Genomic DNA, 21325 nt, shown 5'->3' with positions numbered 1-21325 from the left:
AAAGTCAAACAAGGAGTCTGTCTCAATTGGTGTACTTACGTGAGTACACTTTCGTGTAGTACACTATGTGCACTGTGTGCTTACTGGCGGAGTGCGCAAATTTTATCAAAATAGTATTGTCTCATATCAAACACTAACTCCGTGCACTTCACGGAAATGACGTTCGCAAACATTTTAACATAACTTTATTGGCGTCCTCAACTCCACAGTGACATGCTTGTACCTCCGTAAAGTCTGTTTTCCACTGCTGCTGCTTCAGCTTTCTCAACCGCGATTTACACGAGTTTGAAAACGCTCCCTCCCCTTCCGCTATTTGGCCAAGATGGCGTCCGTTAAGGGCGAAAAGTGTCCAGCGTTGCACACTCAGCTTTTTGACTGTTATGAGTGCACCATCGGGGAACTTGCAGCGCCCTTCGGAATTGTTGGTGTGAACACCCTCATGCACTCAAATTAGGTATTGTAAGTGCAGAAGTATGCGATTTGAGACACAGTCAAGGCTTTTACCCATGCAGTGTTCATCTCCATGAAGCCTTGCTGTTTTGAAAGGTGGCAAACACTAATAAATGAAAGTATGCTCTGTGAGTATAAATTAATTCTGCCACATCACACAACAACTTTAATGAATGTTTAATAAAAAAGTAATGTTAATTCCATAGGGAGTCATGTAGATATACACTCACACTACACCACATAAGACACACTGAATACAAAGTATGCACAGATATGCACAATGGTGGGAAGGCCTCAATTCTGCACAAGCTAATAAAAACTGTGAAAGGTAAATTAGCTGTGTCGATTTGAAACCCTTTCATGTGGAATCTGATGAAATTGAATTCTCTAACGTGAATATCCATATTTCTTTTCAATTATTAATGAGCCCTTTGAATTTTTCAAATGACGCATATCGACATTATCCTAATGTTGCCAGCTGATGCAATGTCAAGCATCTTTCAAAAATGGCATTGACTACCAACTTCCAACACACTCAAATTTACAGAAAGAATGTGAATTAGAATGTGTTGTGTTATGTGTTAGAATGTAAGTATGTGTTGCACCTCCTCCCTCTATCCCTCCAAAAATGTGTGCCATAAAAAGCCATACTACCCTGCAACATGCATACTACCCTGTAACATGCATACTACCCTGCAACATGCATACTACCCTACTACCCTGCTACCCTGTGTGCCATGCATATTACCCTGCAACATGGCTTGGTCTCACATGTCTTGAAATAATGCAGGGAGCATCCCATTAACCCCTGAACAATGCTACAGTATGTGAAACTTCATGTCTAGAAGTCGATGGTGTGACCATTAATGGGGTGGCGGTGTTCATCCCCTAACCCATTCTATTCCTACCCTTGGAATGATGCAGCTAATGGTGAACATGTAGGGGACAGAGGGGAGAGCATTACGCCTCCACACCTAAAGCACACGTACATAATGGACAGACACATCCATTTAGTTAAAGCACAAAATGTGTCTCCACTGTGAGCCCATTATCTGTTAATAATGTTGCCAACGTGCAGGGGTGCGGCCAGCTTCCCCAGCGATATTCTGTGAGTGAGCGACTCACCAGTGAGCAAGACTCTTAGCACATCCATATGATCTATGTGGGTGGAGGCCATGCCGTGATGGGAGAGCCATATGTTTGCACCAGAACTAGCACTCACTCTCTTCATATGCATATTGTGTTTACCTCATGGATCCATTATGTTAATAAGCTTAGCTTATTGAGAGTTCAGATCAGAGAGAGATGTTTTTTCCCCTCGCTCTCTCTCTCTCTCATTTTATTTGGCATGCTTGCTGAACAACAGGAGCACTTAAAAAGAAAAAACACTGCCTCAAGGACATTTGAATGACAGTTATTCAAATTAAGCCATTCAAGAAGCATCTTTAGCCTAAACCTGTTGTATTGTTTCAGCAAACCCATCCTCATCAAAGTACAGGAGAAGCCTTTACAGTTCCTCTCAAAATGTGTTGTACTTATGCATATTAGTCATATTAGGATTAGGCCTGCGGAAGGATAAATGTTTGCAAACATACTGACATTGATTATTAAGGATTATATGCATCTAATAACAACCCTGACTACAATGTGCGGAAGGGAGGTTCAATGGCGCATTAAAACTACGCTATTAATCAAACGGTCTTCTATAAACACTAAGTGTGGTGTGAAATTGCAACAGTGTGAAGGCATAATGTGATTCATTACTGCATTATAACAGTGACCTCATAATCCTTTGAAATATGTCAACGTCGTTAGACCTATAACCATGCCAGAACAGTAATTAAGCTATACATCAGTAAATAACGCTCCTATAGAAAGATCCATTTAATGACTGGACTGGATGTTCGGTTTTTAATTGAAAAGACCACTCCAAGCAAGCGCTCTTTATTAAACATCCACTTCTGATAGCTAATTATAGCCAATCTGCTTTTAGGATATCCCACGTTTTCTCCACATGCATACTACTTAATGGACATTCTCATTAATGATTGAAAAGGGAGCGCGCTAAGATGGTAATGCCGAGAGGGATGGACGAGAAGGCTAGTCTTGGGGTTCACAGCCATCACAGGCTCCACACGTAGCCGAGATATCCTCGGATGTACCCAAAGTAGTTTTGCTCTGTGTCTGCTCTGCTGAGCTATGCATGATAGATTTTCTGTCCTAAACTCTTTTAATGTGTTGCACTAAACTTGGCCTTGGTAGATCATGGTATTGTTTAAAACTGGGCCCTAGTAACTTGATTAGCACACAAAGCTATGAACTATCTAAACATTGCTCAGGCATGCGTATAGCATCCGTTTAGTCAGTATAAATGGCATGTCGTGTCATTGGTCATCTGATGTTCCTCATCTTACTACACTAGAACAAGACAATATTTTCTACATGAATACAGTTTCCTGAGTCAGTTTTTGAAGGTTGCAACACTTCTGCATACACTGGACATTTATCCATCAGAAATCATCCAGCCATCATATCCTTCAGGATAATCCTCCATGTATCCATCACAAACCATCTGTCCATCATCTTCCCTTCTAAGTTATGATAATCAATACAACAATTCAAACAGAATTTCAAGCACTGAAAAGAAAATGTCTGTAGTGACACAGATTCTCTGTTATATTATTTATATTAGAACAAAAATAAGTGCTAATACCATGTGGCATCAGCATGTCAATCAAACATCACAGCAAGATGAACATCAAATGTTCTTAAAAAAGGAACATTTCTGTACAACAGGACAAAACATATTTCCACACAGTCAACTGTTTATTGAATAATAATGAATCTTTTCAGTGAACAGTTAGAAAAGAAAACTGTGATGTTTCCACAGATGGACAAAGGTGATACATTTCCAAAGCGCATCCAGTTGCTCTTCTGAAAGGAGGACTAAAGCTGTATACACGATCATACACCTAATGGGGCCTAATATTTCAAAGCTCTCTCTGGGTCTGAGGACTAATATTTCTATCTGCCCTTCATCAGTGTGGTTTACCAGAGAAGGCTAACTGAAGAGTTTCCTCAGGGCTGAAGCTTCTGCTGCCATTTCCTCCTCTGTTCGCCACTTAGAAGGAACATCTTCATTTTCCTTGTCGTGTTTCTGGAGCTGCAAAGAAGAAAATATAGGTATGCACTTGATATCACAGTGAATAATACTATTAGTATAAAGACATGGACAAGTGAGAAGAGAAAAAGCTATAAATGTATTGATGCCAGTATAAACACCTTCTGCATGACCTGATTAGACTCCAAAAGATAGAATTAGCTTTTGCTAAATAGCAAAGACAGCAATGGCTACAAGAAAATAAAGTTAACTTTCATCTTATTTCCAACAAAAAAAACAGACATCACAAAACAACACAGACGTCTTGCCATCCTGACTGCACAACCCATTACGGTTCATTGAGTATCGATATGAGAGATATTGAGTGTGACGCATTCTGACATCGCCTGCCGTTTCTCTACCATCTTAAGGTTCGGAGCGAAACGCTATATTTCATCAAACTAATGTCTCCCTGAGGGTGGAAAGGCCGAGCTTTGGAAAGTGTCACAGTATTTGGTGCCGCTGGGCTTTGGCATGGGGGAACCTGATGCAAATGGCATGCAAAGCATCTGAACCATGAAGCAAAGCACCAGTCCGGGGGTTGGGTTTTAACGGCATTTAATACAGCGCTGGGATTTATCAAGTTGGGTGAATTGTTTATTTGATGTCAGGCTGCATAGGTCCTACGGGGGCTGGTATTGTTTCAAATGCCAACCAACACGTGTAAACAGTAATTAAAATCTGTCTGTCAGTTGTGATACACAGGCATTTTTTAAAACAATAGTTTATAGAATAGTTTTAAATAGAAAAATAAATGTTTTTTTTTTCTGACGCTTATTACAAATGAAAAATACACACAGTTTGACACATGACTGATGACCAATTATACCTGACAGTGTAAAATTACTCCATGAAGTTCAGATTTAGTGTTTATTTTTTAAAGACGTTTGAAAAGCAACAAAGAAAGATCATTGTGTAGTTCTGCACCCTTAGTTCTAGAAATTAGAACTACTTTAAAGAGTAAAACTAACAAGAAATTAGAACTACTTTAAAGTAAAACTAAATTAGAACTACTTTAAAGTAAAACTAACTAGAAATTAGAACTACTTAAAAGTAAAAGTAACTAGAAAGTAGGAAAAAGAGACAGATTCCTTGCTCACATATAATAACACTTAAATACTTAAATACTACACTTATACAATAACAGTTAGAATGTGGTGTATAGGTGTGTGTAGTCTTCTGTCTTTGGGATCAGTCAGCTCCTTCTATGGGACTCAGAGGGCAACACAGATGCCATGTCTGCAGCTTTGGCTCATGTTCAACCATCAGACTGCGTTAGGATCTCCCATGGTCCCCTGCAGCACACTCGCAAAGTGCTGGGGTGACATTTTGCTGTGGGTGGAATCTGAGGGTGGGCTGCAGTGGAGTCGGAGATTTACTTGCACAGCTAGAAGAGCTGAGCAGAAGTCGACTTCATAGAATAATGTGACCACACACAAGACAAAGCCATTTCTTTCACACACAGAACACGCACTTCACTATCATCTTTTGCTTAAAGCATTGGATTGAAGGAAGGGAAGCCAAATCAGAGATGATTGTTTGTTTATGCTGTAGCATGACTGGTGTGGGTTTGTGCCATGCAACAAACCATAAGATGAATCAGATGGGGTGCTAATTCAAAAACAAGCTGAACTGGTGAACTGGTATCATTCTATTTCTGGGTGGTTTTGCTGAGTCAGACTATGATATATATGTCTTAGCTTCTGTAAAAACTGAACATTATATATTTTGCTGTGAATTCTGCTGATGCAGTAGCCCTTCTTTAAATTCAAAACAGGTGGGCTAGTCATCATTGCCCTCAAGCATCTGTAAGCCTTGGGCATCCAAGAGCCAGAGGCCTTAGGCCACTAGGTGAGACTGTATTATATTAACCACAGCTGACCAGACGCCGCTAACAAGCCTTGACATTTTTGGATATATATATATCCAACACAAACAGCACACAGTGAACACACAGTGAACACACAGTGAGGTGAAGCACACACTAATCCCGGCGCAGTGAGGGGTTAGGTGCCTTGCTCAAGGGCAACTCAAGGGCAAGGCCCACTGGTCGGGGCTCGAACCGGCAACCTTCCGGTTACAAGTCCAGAGTGCTAACCAGTGGGCCACGGCTGCCCACATGATCCAATGCAGACATCAGGCCATGAGGATTTTGAACCTTGAGAAGATACATAAATACGAGGACCAACTCTGCACTTATATATGTAGCCTAACATACCCACACCTCAAAAAACACTATTGCCATGAGCTTATCAATGTCATTCCCCTCACCTGGTAATGTTTTGCTCATCAGTGTTTTAAAAAGGTTCCACTGTGTGCTAAAGCTTTTAAGCGTATTCATCACAAGCCTTAGCCACTAAAGCTGTGCGAGTGTGAGGGTGAATAAGCCTGCTGACGGCTGCAGACATGCCTAACACACACCCACAGTATTCATGTTGCCATGGGGATGAGTGGGCAGCTCTTCAGGTCACTGTGATTCTTGCCATCGGTTTAAACACCTATACAGTAGCCTACTTCACTCAACAGAAATGTGTTTACACCTAGCCCTTCAACTTATGTATTTAGCATCGGCTCCCATGGCACTACAGCAGTAAATAACTGTTCAATTAATGGCTTTCACTGTGAAAAGGAATAAGGTGAAAGTGACTTAGCCCTTGACTTTTACATGACGGTGCCGTAAGAGAAGGATTTTCATACACATTTACCTTTACATTCATTCATTTAGCAGACACTGTTGTCCAAAGTGACTTATATATCAACTATATTACAAGGGATCACATTGTCCTGGAGCAACTTGGGGTTAAGTGCCTTGCTCAAGGGCACAGCGGTGGAAGCCGGGAATTGAACCCACAACTTTCAGGCTACTGCACGCTAGCCCAGCTCCTTAACCACTACACTACCACCGCATGCTAGCCCAGCTCCTTAACCACTACACTACCACCGCATGCTAGGCCAGCTCCTTAACCACTACACTACCACCGCATGCTAGCCCAGCTCCTTAACCACTACACTACCACCGCATGCTAGCCCAGCTCCTTAACCACTACACTACCACTAGCCCAGCTCCTTAACCACTACACTACCACCGCCCAGCTCCTTAACCACTACACTACCACCGCATGCTAGCCCAGCTCCTTAACCACTATACCACCGCATGCTAGCCCAGCTCCTTAACCACTACACTACCACCGCATGCTAGCCCAGCTCCTTAACCACTACACTACCACCGTATGCTAGCCCAGCTCATTAACCTTTACACTACCGCCCCGACACGTATTGACCGAGTGTGCATGTGATCTGAAATGTTGCGTTGGGGTGATACTGCATGTCTCTTCAGACATGTATCAAAGACTGGATGTAATGTGAATCAGAGTAATTTATCGGGCCCCCTCCGAGCCTCTTGACATTTATCAGATAACTGCAGTAATGGGTGGCACATCTCTTCTAGTCGGCTTCGGAACTTGACTCAAAGAGATCCATTTCAGGCACAGCTGCGGAGAAATGTCAACAGAGGTCAGCGAACAATTAGAGCCGAGCGCTACAACCTCGGATGAGATATCTGTTAAAGGAACGTGGCACTTGCAACCTCGGATGAGATATCTTTTCAAGGAACGTGGCATTTGCTTTGCAGTTGACGGCATGTGAGCATGAGCTGGCCATTCGTACGTAGACAAAGAAATGTCATCTACAATTTTATAGCAACACAGAGAATCAAAGCAAACCCATGTTGCTGACCTAGGAGGTGATTTTATCGCGTGACTATGCCACTGAGCGATTATATTGGTGCTTTATGTGGCTATAGAGTCCTACCAACAGATGCCAGTGGTCTGTGAGCTATGTGAGCAGATAAACCAGTGTTTCTCAAACTGCGTAAGTGCAACTCCAAAGAAAAATTGAGTTGTTTTCAATACTGAATCAACTAGTATTTAAATTCAAACCGCATTTGAATTGTCTCTTCAATAGTTCTGACAAACTAAAGCAAGCCAACAGTTTTGTGACACTGCATCTATGGACTTTTGTTTATTACAGTGCATGAAAATGCACTTTTCTGTTATCCGAAGTCTTCTTCTTCTTCTTCTTCTTCTCCTAACCAACATTTTCGCGTCTTATTCAGCTTCAACCGTTTAACGTAGAAACTTTGTTCAAACTTTGTAACGTAGGTTTTGAAAAGGACACTTTTCACACTTTTGTGAGATATTAACAAAAATAAAGCTTGTTTTTCCCCATAGACTTTGCATTGGCACTATGACATCACAATGGGCTAATTAAATTGATTTGCACCTGTATCAACCGCTAGCTGCTCAACTAGGCCCCATCAAAGAGCCAGTTAACCTGATTGCACCTGTATGAACTGCTTTCTGCTCAACTAGAATCTCTCTATGTCTCTCCATTCTACAAAGATATAAGGCACATTCCATCCAACTTTCTATCCATTCATCCTCTTCAAACCATTCACTTATCCACCCAAACTACCTATCAACATCCATTAAACAGTCTGCCTATCAACCTCTATTACACTATCTACATTCAACTTTTAAACTATATACTCTGTCTTAGGCTTTAAGCATACAATCTGGGTCTCTTTAAGACTACAGATCCTGTTCAACTATCTCCTCTGCCCACCACTGTTTAAAAATAAATGTCCTCACTACAATAATTCAGTATTAAATAATTAAACTATTTAAACTACTCAACTATTTAACTGTTCAGCCATTTCAACTGTCAGTTGGCATCAACTAGGACTCCGCCAACTGTTTCCAAATAAAAGGTTGTTTTGCATTTTATGTTAATATACTGTATGTTTTGCATTTTCATGCACTGGTAATTTCCTCAAAAGTACATTTTCTAGTGTATTTACTTATTTTAAATGCTCAGTGTGACCTAGTGGCAAGGCCAGGTAAGCTTATTTTTTATAGCACATTTCATACACGGAGGCAGTTCAATGTGTTTTATAAAGAGGGCAAAACATAGTGAACAATCGTAAATAAAAGCATTAAATGTAAGTAAATAAGTAGTAAATAAAAGTATTAAATTTGAAATAAAATTTGAGGGCAGCCGTGGTCCACTGGTTAGCACTCTGGACTTGTAACCGGAGGGTTGCCGGTTCGAGCCCCGACCAGTGGGCCGCAGCTGAAGTGCCCTTGAGCAAGGCACCTAACCCCTCACTGCTCCCCGAGCGCCGCCGATGTAGCAGGCAGCTCACTGCGCCGGGATTAGTGTGTGCTTCACCTCACTGTGTGTTCACTGTGTGCTGTTTGTGTTTCACTAATTCACCGATTGGGTTAAAATGCAGAGACCAAATTTCCCTCACGGGATCAAAAAAGTATATATACTTATACATACTTAAATGACAGACAATAGTTCAAGAAAATAAACAACATAAAATTCGATTGAAAGAGAAAATGGAACATTATGGAAACATTATGGAAGTGGCCCTGATTGTGTGTTTATCTATTTAGAGACGTCCTGTCTTAAGATGTACGGTCTATCTTACATTGCCTACTGCTCCGTGTATAGCATCACTTTTAAAAGACATTCATATACTGTATTCTTAGATGTACTGGTATTTTGTAAACTAACCAGATCAGACATGCCATCTTTCGATTTGACAGTTCCCCCTGTCTCTGTTTGAGCCTCATCTCAAATTTCCACATAAACCATATCAGGTACTTTCACATGTCATAAGGAAGAAACTTACAGATAATTCAAAAGTATATCTAATGGTACCTACTGTGACTCAATTTCAGAATACTGAGACAGAGGGGGAATAGAATGGACAAAATCAGAATACTGAGACAGAGGGGGAATAGAATGGACAAATGTGACCAGGTGGTTTTCAGCTCTCTCCTTTCCACTTCTGTGCAAAATCATTCTGAGGCAAAGTGAATATGAATGAGAACGGCCTTCGCGCCTTCATTTCTGCTGTGGCTCAGATGGTCATCCCAGCCTGACACCACCATGAGGTCACAGTCCCACAGGATATGGGAAACGTCACCCACAATGCAACAGACTGCCTCACACCTCCTCCTCCACTTCCTCCACCCCACTGTTCTTACTAGGGCCATCAGGACGGCATGTAAATACATTTTGGCAGCTGGTACAGTAATTGCATCACAAAAAATAATATTCCCAAGACTTTGTGGAGAGTCCCGCACTTGACAGCTTGTCAGAAGTGCCTGAATTTTCTCGACGCACTGATTAAGCGCGAGAGGCGCCGTGGTGGGGCCCTGGAGTGAGCACGGAGCGACGCCATTGGCTGGCTACCCACCGACTAGGCTCTTCATGTGACGTCTCCCCCGCTGGGCCCACCGCAGGGGAGGATGAGACCCCAGTCTGTCTTAAGATTAGTCGATCTTCAAGCGAGTCGGCGTTTCAGGCGAAACGTGGCTAACGCCGAATGCACACGTGTCACGCGAGACGACGGGGGGCTCGGAGGCCCCTGAGACTCGGTGACTGGGGATGTGCAACGATGAGCCATTTCTAATTGAACTGATATTTTTTGGTGCTGTTGTTTAACATAATTACAAATTCAAATCTACAGTAAACAGAGGGATTCATACACACACACACACACACCAGCAGTTTTAGTATGGAGGCTTATTTGGCAGCTTGTTGATTTAACAGCATGACAGTCATTTTTTTCTCAGTCTTGATATTTTCTTGATAATTACTGTATGTCTTGGTTGCATTATCATTAGAAGACGGTGTTCTGAGATGCACCTTAATTCCGGAGTTCTAGAGTGGCCAGGCCTTGCCAAAACAGCTGCTTCTGTTTCAATCATGCTGCTCAAGGCTGACATACGAGTGATCCTCCATCCCTCTCATCTGAACAGCTCTGCCACTTACTTTAACTGCTTTCCCCAATTTCCCTGCATTTTCTGTACAAAATGAATGAAGACCTGCTACCAAGTGTAAATCAATCACCTTTACGTGAGCCCAGGGTAAGAAGCCGGGCATCATTTCAGCGGGCGTCTATTCGGATCACTTTTATTTATCCCCTACAGTACAAACTTACGGTGACAGCCTATATTACAAACTGAATCAGATGTTGGATAAGCATATAAACAAGCACAGTGTTGAAAGGTCATGTCACTTTATCAAAGACAAATACGACTGCCAAAGACCTTTTAACTGACAGGGGTTATTACTCTACCGTTGGTGCATTCAAAAAACAAAAGAACTTCAGCCACTGATGGTACTGTATCCAGAATGCCCAAGTGCATTCATAAAGTCAAGCAGGTAACACCATAGAGTGAGTGCTAAAAAATTGGACTTGATTAACCTCCTGTAACCCCATTTTCTAAGTTTCTGTCGTGTCATATGCAGGACGGGACCTGAGAAGTCAAGTAGGACACACTTTCATTAAAAACTGACCTTCAGATGGGGCTTTGCTGACCTTAGTCATCTTCCTCTTAACAATGCAGCGATAACTAGTGCTGGGGGAGGAGGAGTGGGGAGGGCTCAAGGGGGGTTGTGAAGACTTCATTTTGAATATGTGGCCAGAGTTCAACAAGGCTTCCAGACATCGTCTGAGGGCCTAAGACGCATTATATGACAGTAGAAATAATCTAGGACAAGGTAGAGAACAGCAGAGAGTCCTCTAGCATACACATGGGTTTTGACATACGGTAATCCCCACGTATTGTGTTGAATTTGGAAAATTTGGCCTTTTATATTGTAATATTTTTGACCTGCCCTGAACTAAACGAAAGAGAGATAAAGCTAAAGATGCTGAATCTTTATGGAAAGGAACCCTGTTTGGTTTGCCTGCCATCGCACTCCACAGCACTGGTTTCAGAGAATGCCTTACAGGGACCTGTTTAAAACGCTGGCTTGAAATGTGACAATAAGGCAGAAAGACACAGCTCCCTAAAAGCATTTTGGATGGAAAGGTTCCACTGACATGAGCTGCAGTCAAATGGACTGGTAACAACTGAATGGCTCTTTTGAATTGTGAGACATTTTAACTCTGCCATTAGTCCATTAATTTCACAATGTTTGATAAAAGCACTTACAGCAAAGGTACCCCTCATCCAATTTGACTCTGAAACACCAAACTTTTCATTCATACTGGGAAGAAGATCATTAAATGCAGAGCTTCTTCAGAGGCTCAATTAAATGCCTTCAAAAGGAATGTCTAAAACCTCTGGCCACTTGATTAATTTATGTCCGTTTCTGGATACCAGTTTTTGATGAAAGCAAAAAGGCCCTATCTTTAAAAAATGGCTTACTTTTTGGAATGAATGATTTAAAAGGTATGGCCTTTGACCTACAGTAAAATATGATGAACTATTATCAACAAATCACTTATATAAGCTATACCGCACCCTGTATGGAGATCTGAAAGACTGATTGGAGATCTTTGGGGGGGGGATCTTTTTGTTTATTACAAAAATGGTCAAATTCACCAAATCAAAATGTAATCTGTAAGCTTGCACACTTGGATTGCACTCATGATATATGCCTTGAATCACTTTTTTGATTGATTGATTGACTGATGGATGGATGGATGGATGGATGGATGGATTGATGGATTGATTGATTGATTTGATTGACTGGTCTAGATGAACTATCATACATGTATAATTCACTTTCAATATTACCTTTCAAGGTTATCTTATCCTATTTTTATCTATGCTGTGGACCTTTTTGTGAGTCTGAAATAAAGGTTGAATTGAAACTGAACTTGAGAGAAATGCTGATGGGCATCTTAGTGAGAAGAAAGGTTGCAAACACCCTTTTGCACCACCAGACTTTTTATTCACTTCTGTCCAAGTCAACAGGTTTGTTTTTCTGGAGTAATGAACGTTCACAGTGCTCAGTCCGAGGGGCGGGATAATCGGTTGTCTTTGTCTCTGCACGCAATAGGACAGCACTACAACTCATGAGTCCCAAGCGTTTTCCCACCAGCGGAGCTAGTTGGCTAGTTCAAACTTTTGCCAACTTAAAAAAAAGCTTAACTCGTGTCACGCTGTTCACCAACAGCAACATCCATTTTCTTTGTTTTCAAGTAGCAGGGAAGCCAAACAGTTGCAACTCTGCCATCAATCATTATGTTAAGCCCGCCTACCGACTTTATACATGATGTGATTGGCCTTATCGAAGTTTCATTTTTCCAGCTCGCAACAGAGAGTTGCTAGACTACCCTGGCTGTCGCTAGGGTGCGTCTAGATTTCTAGGCTAGTTTCATGCACCCTTTAAGATATTATGATAAGTCTGTTCAAACATATGGTGTCAAGAGCATATCTACTTAAATTATATTTCCTAAACTTGTTAAATTATGAAGAAATTGATGACTGAAGTCTCCAGCCAGGAGGTACATTGATTGCAACAACCTCATGCTCAGAACTCAAGGTTTACTGTGAAAACACTGTTTTAAAGACAAACAACCTCACTCACACCCAGAACGCAAGGTTTACTGTGAAATCACTGCTTTAAAGGCCATAAGGAGAGGCGGGTGGATTAACCTCATCAGAAATGTGAAAATCCACAACGAACAGGCAGCAGGTCACAGTCTGACCTTTATCAAAAGAGTAACCTTCAGCTACTCCGCTCTTCAATTCGGACACCTGAACTTGGCCAGCGTGCTATCTGACTCATTTAGATCACTTTTGTGTCTTCCGTACTCCTCATAATGTCAGTCTGTAATCCGCGGTGTGGGAGCAATGATTTCTCATCACAACACTCTGTCACAGAAACTGTCACTTTACCTTAACATTAAGCCACCTATCTGAGGCACTGGATTATGGTGTCAGACTGCAAATCTGGCCGCTCTGCGCGGTCACTGTCGGTTTTGGAATTAGTACTGTTTCATCTTGCACTACCGGTTTCGCTGCGGTTCCACGGTAATTAGAGAAAAAACTAAATAAACAGTGTTCACGTAAGAAAAATGAGTTCTGGCGTCTGAAGGCGATCAGCTGTCACTGTGTGTTTAAACAGAGGAGAACGCAGCTAAGAAAGGACGTGTGCTTCCTCATCAAAAGAAATGAGAGCTCAGTGATAGATGCCTGAGACAAGGACAAAGTGTTTTTTTTCCGACAGAAAGCACAGGAGGAAAATACTGAGAGCTAGCTAGAACTCAGAATGAGTTTCTAAAATAAAGTTGGGAGGGAATAAAGCTGTCTTTTGGATGAGAGTGTGTCTTTCTGTCTTTCTTTTCTGTCTTTCTTTCTCCTGTGTGAGCATACTTGGTTGTCTTTGGCCGGCATCCAAAACTGTTAAAGATCAGGTGTGTGTGTGTGTGTGTGTGTGTGTGCAAGTGTGTGTATGTGTGTGTGCATGTGTGTGTCTGAGTGTGAGTGTGTGCATGTGTGTGTCTGAGTGTGAGAGTGTGTGTGTGTGCGTGTGTGTGTGTGTGTGCTGAAGGGATTGCAGTCCCTTGACTGACCCTACCGACTGGTGATGGCCGGGACCCTTCTGTGGATGGGGGGGCAATCTGGTCGGTGTCACAATATCCATCGGCTCTCTCCACAGTCAGAGACTAATTACGCAGTGTGACAACCTACCTTGCACCCCCTTCGTTTATTCTCCCTTGCTCAGTAAATCCAAGGGGATAGTGTTGGTTGGTTGGTTTGGGGGCTGAAGACAACCTTTACCCGGAGTGCATGGGACAGAGATATACCTAGGCACTAATTGAGCCAGGGATGCTGCTTCGGTCTCATTTTATTCCCCCCCCAAAGGGCTTACAGTCTATCCACACTCGATCCTATTTGGAGCAGCATTCAAGCCCTGACTCTTCCTCAGAGCTCCGGCAAGAAGCCTGTTTGTACACAGTGTCTTTACACTGAAGTCTTACTGGGAAAAACAGCACAGGACTGACAATGGAAGAAACCATCTGGATAAAGCAGAGGCTGGTCACGCCGCGTCTCTAACTGGGAAGAACAGCACAGGACTGACAATGGAAGAAACCATCTGGGTAAAGTAGAGGGTGGTCACATAACTGTCACAACATGCCTTATTAGCGGATCAGGTATTTTGAACATCTAACAAACTAAATGGCTGATTTCACTATAACAATAAATAGGAGTCTTGACTGGTGAATGTCAAGAGAGAATTGCTTACTCATTTCTGGAAAGAACATCCTCTAGTATTCCTCTAATTACTACCTATTCCTTACAAACAAGTCAACCATCCCTAGGTGACCACATATTTTCATAATGGTAAAGAAATCCTAGCAACGGCATTAAGATTGGCAGATGTGTTAATTTTGTAATCACATGCTCGAATAGTTGCTATGATAGAGAATTAAGATAAACACCAGATGTCCAGGCGCGTGGCGCTTTTGGGAGTGCAATCGCTGCAGAGCCCCCGAGAGGACCTGAATCAACACTGCGCACAAGTACCACACCTGTCAGGTACTTCAGTCGGCCCGAAGAACCGACTGCTCTCTGAAGGCCAGAAACGAAATGATGATGAGACCCGCTCAGAAGGTAAAGGTAAGGATGAAGCAACCACTGGGAGTGAGCACTTCATGCTGCTTTACACATTGCAAACTCTGCTTGTTCACACAAGCTTTGCCAATACAGCATTTGCTGCACCATGTAGTGTAAACAATGGGTACATTCAGCTGTACAATCTAGTACTTTTGTAAGTAAGATGAACAAAAATTAGAAAGTAGTCCTCTACAGCCCAACAATAAATGTAAGCAACTATCTACTATCTACTACTACTATCTACTACTATTAGTACTACTATTAGTACTACTATTAGTACTACTATCAGTACTATCAGTATTACTATCAGTACTACTATCAGTACTACTATCAGTACTACTATCAGTACTACTACTACTACTACTACTACTACTACTACTGCTATCAGTACTACTATCAGTACTACTATCAGTACTACTATCAGTACTACTACTACTACTACTACTACTACTACTACTACTATCAGTACTACTATCAGTACTACTATCAGTACTACTATCAGTACTACTATCAGTACTACTATCAGTAGTAGTCGTATAGTTCTGTTATCATAAGGAGGAAGAGAAAGAAACACCATGCAAGTGGTAATAACTGCATCATCTTAATTTTCTGACAGACAGGGCTAAGACTTGATGTGTCATCGGTATGTAAAACTCACTTAGAAGTCTTACTTCCTCACGCTCCATCCGATTCCGCAGCCTGCTTTGTAGGCCTTTTCATGAGGCTGTTGAGTTCTGCTCTCAGAGTTGCACAGAAAGGTCACCTTGCACCGCACTCAAAATAACTCCTCCGCTGCTTTATGCTGCTCTCAGATAGGAGACCTCATACATATGCAGGAGATTGACATTTCTAAATTAAATAGCCGTATCAAACGAGTAAGCATTTGCAATTGTTCTTAGAAAAGTGATCCTTTGTCAATATGATTATTTGCAAAGCTATGAACGCACAACATAAATCGTTGCAAGGTGATGTAAATATGTCCAAAACTAAATGTTGCCTTTTGATATGTGTACATATTATGGCGTTTCATTTTGTGTCCCAGAAATTCATATCACCTGATATCAGCATTGAAGTTGCTCTTTATGACAGCTTAATAAATTTGTGCTGTCAGTTGTCTTGGAGAGCGTCAGGAGATGTTATGCAACCATATTAATATTGTCCTGAAATTAGGCCCTGTCCAGTACACTGACACTATCTAGCACAATGAACTTGAGAGCAGTTTGATTTGTTTACCTTTCCATCAGAGTAGTTGGATTTGTTTACCTTTCCGTCTTTGCAAATATTAAAGCAACAGATCCAAATTCACCCAAAGCTGTATTTTCTGAACTGTAAGCAGCATTTTCCAGTAAACCAAGCGCCTAAAAAATCATGAAATATTAATTTAAGACATAAGCCCCTAATTAAGTAATTAATGGTACACATCAAAGGAAGCTAGGAATGGAAGCAACATGCTCCTGGCATTAATAGAAGTGGTGGACTTTTACACAGACTTATTAGCATCTTAGTCATTATACGGGAAATGAGAGAAGCTTGGTCACTATGTAAGCGTTTTCACTCAAGTAAAAGTACCATGTGACTAATTATTCTTCAGCGATACGAATAAATTGCTGGATCAGGGGTGGTGGTGATCTAGTGGTTAGGTGTCTGGTCTTTTTTCAATGTAAGTGATATCATATGATATGACATGAGTTCAATCCGAGGACTTACCTGTGCCAATGAGCAATGCACTTAACTCTGAGTTGGTCCAGTGGGGCTGTCCCCATGGCTAGATTACTGTACTTACAGTATATTATACACACTCTACTCAAACGACCTACTGTGAACTAGCACTGTAATTCACTATAGATTACAGTATTTATACGCTAATCAAGCAACTTACTGTGAACTAGCACTGTAATTCACTCTAGATAAGACTGTCTGCTAAATGACAATATAGAGTAAAAGAAAGTCAGTCATGTTGACCATGTGTATAAAGCTCTACATCACCTGATTAAATACATGTTGGGCTTTCAGACACCATAATAATTAATTATCAATGCACATTTCATTGACAAGTAAGCATAGGTGTGAACTAGCTATTCAACTCCTCACATAGACTTAGGCATCAGCATTTCCTCCCTGTCTGCTAATTGCAAATAATTAGTGTGTGTCAGAGCCACTTCTCTGCGGATGACTCTCCTCTGGTAGAAGTGTGTGTGTGTGTGTGTGCGTGTATGTGTGTTTATGTGTGTGTGTGAGTCTGTCTGTGTGTGTGTGTGCATGCGTGTGTGTGTGTGTGTGCGCATGCGTGTATGTGTGTGTGAGTGTGTGCATGCGTGTGTGTGTGTGTGTGTGTGTGTGTGTGTGTGTGCATGTGTGTGTCAGGATGGCCAGCCACGTGTTGTCATGCTCATTTAATAATGATCCACTCTCACGCTTAAAGTATGCCATCTGCCACAGGAATGCATTACATCCACACCTTCTCCATACGTGGCCAATGCCTTTTGGGTTAAGAGTCTCATACAGCTCTGGTTTGCTTAAATAATATCTATGGTCATTATCCTTCATGGACAGCACACCTTGCCTGTGTTCAAAACACAATCCTAATGAGAAACGAAAAGGCTAATTTAAACAGTGAACTATGCAAAGTAGTAATATTGTGGCCGAATCATGAAAGAGCACTTAAAATGGCAGATTAAGAAACCTAAAGGATTTTCAGCCCAAAGGGTGGATTTGGACCAAGTAATTCAGCACTGGCAAAAAGTACCACGTCCCTTATGACTGCAGTCCTTTTTCAAATGCACCCCCTCAGAACATCAATGAGCACATTTAAAGAGGTTGTGTAGTTATTAAGTGCCATTGATTTTGTAGTCAGAATCACATACTACAGTCAATTGGGATTTCTGGGTCTGTCCCTCCTTTTACAGTATGTCCGCCATGCTGCAGATACGTATATACCACTCTCTTAATCTGGAATCCAATATTCATATAGTGATATTGATCCAGAAGGTAAGTATTCAGATAAAGAATACCTTTCATGGAAATTCACAGAGCAGATGTCTGGCCACACCAAGAACGCTACAATTTTATTTATTTTATTTTTTTCATCCAGTGCTACTTTTAGTCAAATCTTATACTTTGTAGTTTCCCCCCTCTTACTGAGTTTGTTTTTACAGACCATTCTGGTGCTCAAACAAACCAACACCAATGTTCTTTGATTATTTGGATACACAATGATCAATTTTCCTGTATTAAATTATATTTCCTGTGATTAAATATGACCATGTTTTGAAAAGAAAGACAAAATTATAACTCATTAAAGTTTTTCTTTTCTTCAGAACTTTTCTATTTTCCTGTGTTCCTGTTCACGTAAGGAGCATCAGGACTGCTGCATAGTTGTGTTTTTGTTTCCTTGACTGCTAAACCTCTCGCGAAAGCTTTGCATTGCAAATAGATGGTCCACAGCAGTGTACATTACACAACACGATAGACGTCTGCTGAGGCAACTGCTAAAACTTGCTAGGCAAGTTTTAGCAGTTGCCATCCCCTCGGAATGGTCCATTCCGACTTTGAATACTGCCTCGTCCAGAGGATCAAAACAATGGCTCCTGGAGAGCACATTTGTCTACTTCACATCTGATAAGCGCACCGTTTTTTATCCGCCAAACCTCAATGGCATCACCTTGAGAGTGTCCCTCAAACGTCAGAGTTCAAACGAGGTACTTGCCATCATTAAAAATGCGCAGGACAATGCCAGTTTTTTTTAATTACACTTTTTAATGGCTGATTAATTCTGTCATCTTGTGATAACGACACAAAATCTGATAGTGGCTAATTAACATGCAAATTCGTGTGTCTTTATTGGTAATGGGATTGTGTCTGCTGTGGTGCCATTGCCTGTTCAATATATGTGTCAGGTGTAGATGTAGCAGCTAAAGCCAAAGCCTCTCTGGTGTATCCTGTTCTCACTGCCCTCGCACTTTCCTTAATAGCAGACCTAAAGGTTTTATTTGTTTAATTTGTTAAGATACATTTGTGTTTCTTTTCTTGAGAATGTGGTAGAAAAGAAGAACCTTAAGAATGGATGCCGTAAAAGCTATGTTCATCTTTGACCCATAGTCTATGAGAGGTCTCAGACTTCCTTACACCAGAGTTAAAGAAATGTACTATTTGTTGTAGTGAGCTTAGATAACAAAACATGCCTCTCATGCATTTGTCTTGCTTTGGAAGACTTGCAATCTCATTTTAGGAGGAGAAAACCGAAAGGGCAGAAAAGGTCAAAACCCCAGATTCCACTGAATTCGCTTTGTTCTTAAAACATCTGTGGCATCCTATGAATGAGTGAAATGTAGCCACAGCCTTCAGTATCACATGAATACAACACCCACAGACCCCACAGTTTTGTGTGCTGTTATACATTTCAGAGCAGCTTATCGCACGTAGCCATGCATACTGTAGCATTATAACAGAGAGGAAAATGCAGCAGTGATGAGAGTGAAGAGTGGTGTGCACATACAATCAACTTCAAGAGGACTTCACAGACAGACTTCATTCTGATGACAGAATAAAACCGACCAGAGAACACAAGGCCTGTGCTCTTCCACTTTATGATCTTCCACTTTAATGGAACAAAGATAGCACTCGGCCCGTGTCTGGGTACCCAGGGCTCCCCGGTCTGGGCAAGGATGCGATGGAGGCAGCTGGGGGGTGGTGACCTGGCCTTGCACAGGGTCCTGCTCCAACATGGAGCAGCACCAATGCCCGGAACATGGACCGAAGCTAGTTGGCGCTGCCTAGTGCCCAAATTCAACGTCCACACAACCCAGAGGTGCCAAGGCAGAGTGGGCCAACAGATGCTGATGGAGACCATGCTGGCACACCCAGCATTCCTTTGCAGGTGGCACAATCAGGACTAGGCAAAGAGAATACTTGGACTGGACACCACAAAAAAGACTCCTCTTCACCTCCTTTCCATGCAAAAGTTGCAAACCCTTAAATAATGGTGAAATGGGCCTAATAGTCAAGTATAAATCACAAGCCAGTGGCTGGTTAGATATTTAAAGACCAGTAAAGAAAGGACAGCCAAGGCTGTTGAAGGAGGAAAAGTGTAACACAAATCACTTGAAACCCTATCAAATTGAATGAATGTGGACATGCTTTTGTGAGCATATGTGTTGCTAAGGAACAGCAAAATACACACTAGCTGTCATTCAAAGTGGGTGATAAAACATTCATTAAGGACTGGGACTAAACACTTTTCGAGTTTAACACACACACATTAAGTCTCTAACTTTGACAGCTGCTTTTAAAACAGGCTATTTCAACTCTTCTTCTAAAGGTTACATGGTCTTATACTGTACAGAAGCTGGCAAGTGGCTTGTCTGGAATAGAGATACCACCTAAGAGATGATTAAAGAGTAGGAACTCTAATTATAGACGCGAAGCAGAAGATTTATACTGCAGCGAGATTATTGTGGAAGGACTGATAAAAGGCTCGAGCGCCTCACCAGCACTCAAAAGGGGTCTCTCGAAGAGAAACTCTCCAACTCTCCAGCCATGGCAGTTTAAACACTTAATCGTCTCTAATTAGTTCATGTCGACGAAAATAAAATGAAAGAATAAAGAAAACACCACCACTGACAATTTATTATTTTTTTTATTAGTAAACTCAGAGCCAATTATTTGCCGCTTCCTAATGATGTAGGCAAGTGTCAGTGGGGAAGTGCAGCGCTCGGCACGCCTGTCCTCCCATCTCGCTCCCCGTCTCTTTTTAAGTCCGATCACATCCGCCTTCCCCTGCTGAGTGGAGACGGCAGTGACCTGCAGGTATGTAAACGACCGTGAACACTGCCCTTAATCTCTAAATTAGGCGACAGCAGAAGTGCTGAGCTCGGCAGAAGGAATGTCAAAAGTCACACGATTAGAATACTTTTCTGCCGTGCTCCCACGAGGTGTTTCATTTGGGAGGTAATTCTCGCCGGCTTCAGATTGGCTGAGCTGGTCGGCGTGTGGCAGAGGCTCTTTCGGCCTCATTTAAATACATTAATCCACCGCACCTTTTGAAATCCACTACAGTGTGGACTTTCCCTTGCTTTTACACTCCCAAAACAAATCATATTCTGCAAAGGAGAAAGGAACCTGCATATTATACAAATATGACTTTCCATAATCTGTTTGATGCACATAGTGTATACTGAATTTTAAACATTGTTGTTTGCTGGAGAATTGTTTGCCACACTGACAGGTCTTGTTTTTCTTCATATAATAAAAATATATGTACAGTACGCTACTGTTTACTGTTTAT

The 21325-nt window shown here is 41.7% G+C and overlaps 1 protein-coding gene across 6 annotated transcripts in view; it reads right to left on the bottom strand.

The window, feature by feature from the left end:
• Positions 1-3263: 3263 nt before the first annotated feature.
• The window catches only part of fhit (fragile histidine triad diadenosine triphosphatase), a 194734-nt gene continuing 176672 nt past the window's right edge, over positions 3264-21325 (bottom strand). For all 6 annotated transcript variants that reach the window (XM_048255823.1, XM_048255825.1, XM_048255826.1 and 3 more), the window contains one exon: positions 3264-3613. In XM_048255823.1, the coding sequence (XP_048111780.1) occupies positions 3512-3613 (102 nt within the window). In that variant the 3' untranslated portion in view covers positions 3264-3511. The remainder of the gene's footprint in view (positions 3614-21325) is intronic.

This window comes from Alosa alosa, chromosome 10, assembly GCF_017589495.1.
Source record: "Alosa alosa isolate M-15738 ecotype Scorff River chromosome 10, AALO_Geno_1.1, whole genome shotgun sequence".
NCBI lineage: Eukaryota > Metazoa > Chordata > Actinopteri > Clupeiformes > Clupeidae > Alosa > Alosa alosa.
Note: the sequence above shows the minus strand (reverse complement) of the source record. Positions and strands in the feature narration are given on the sequence as shown.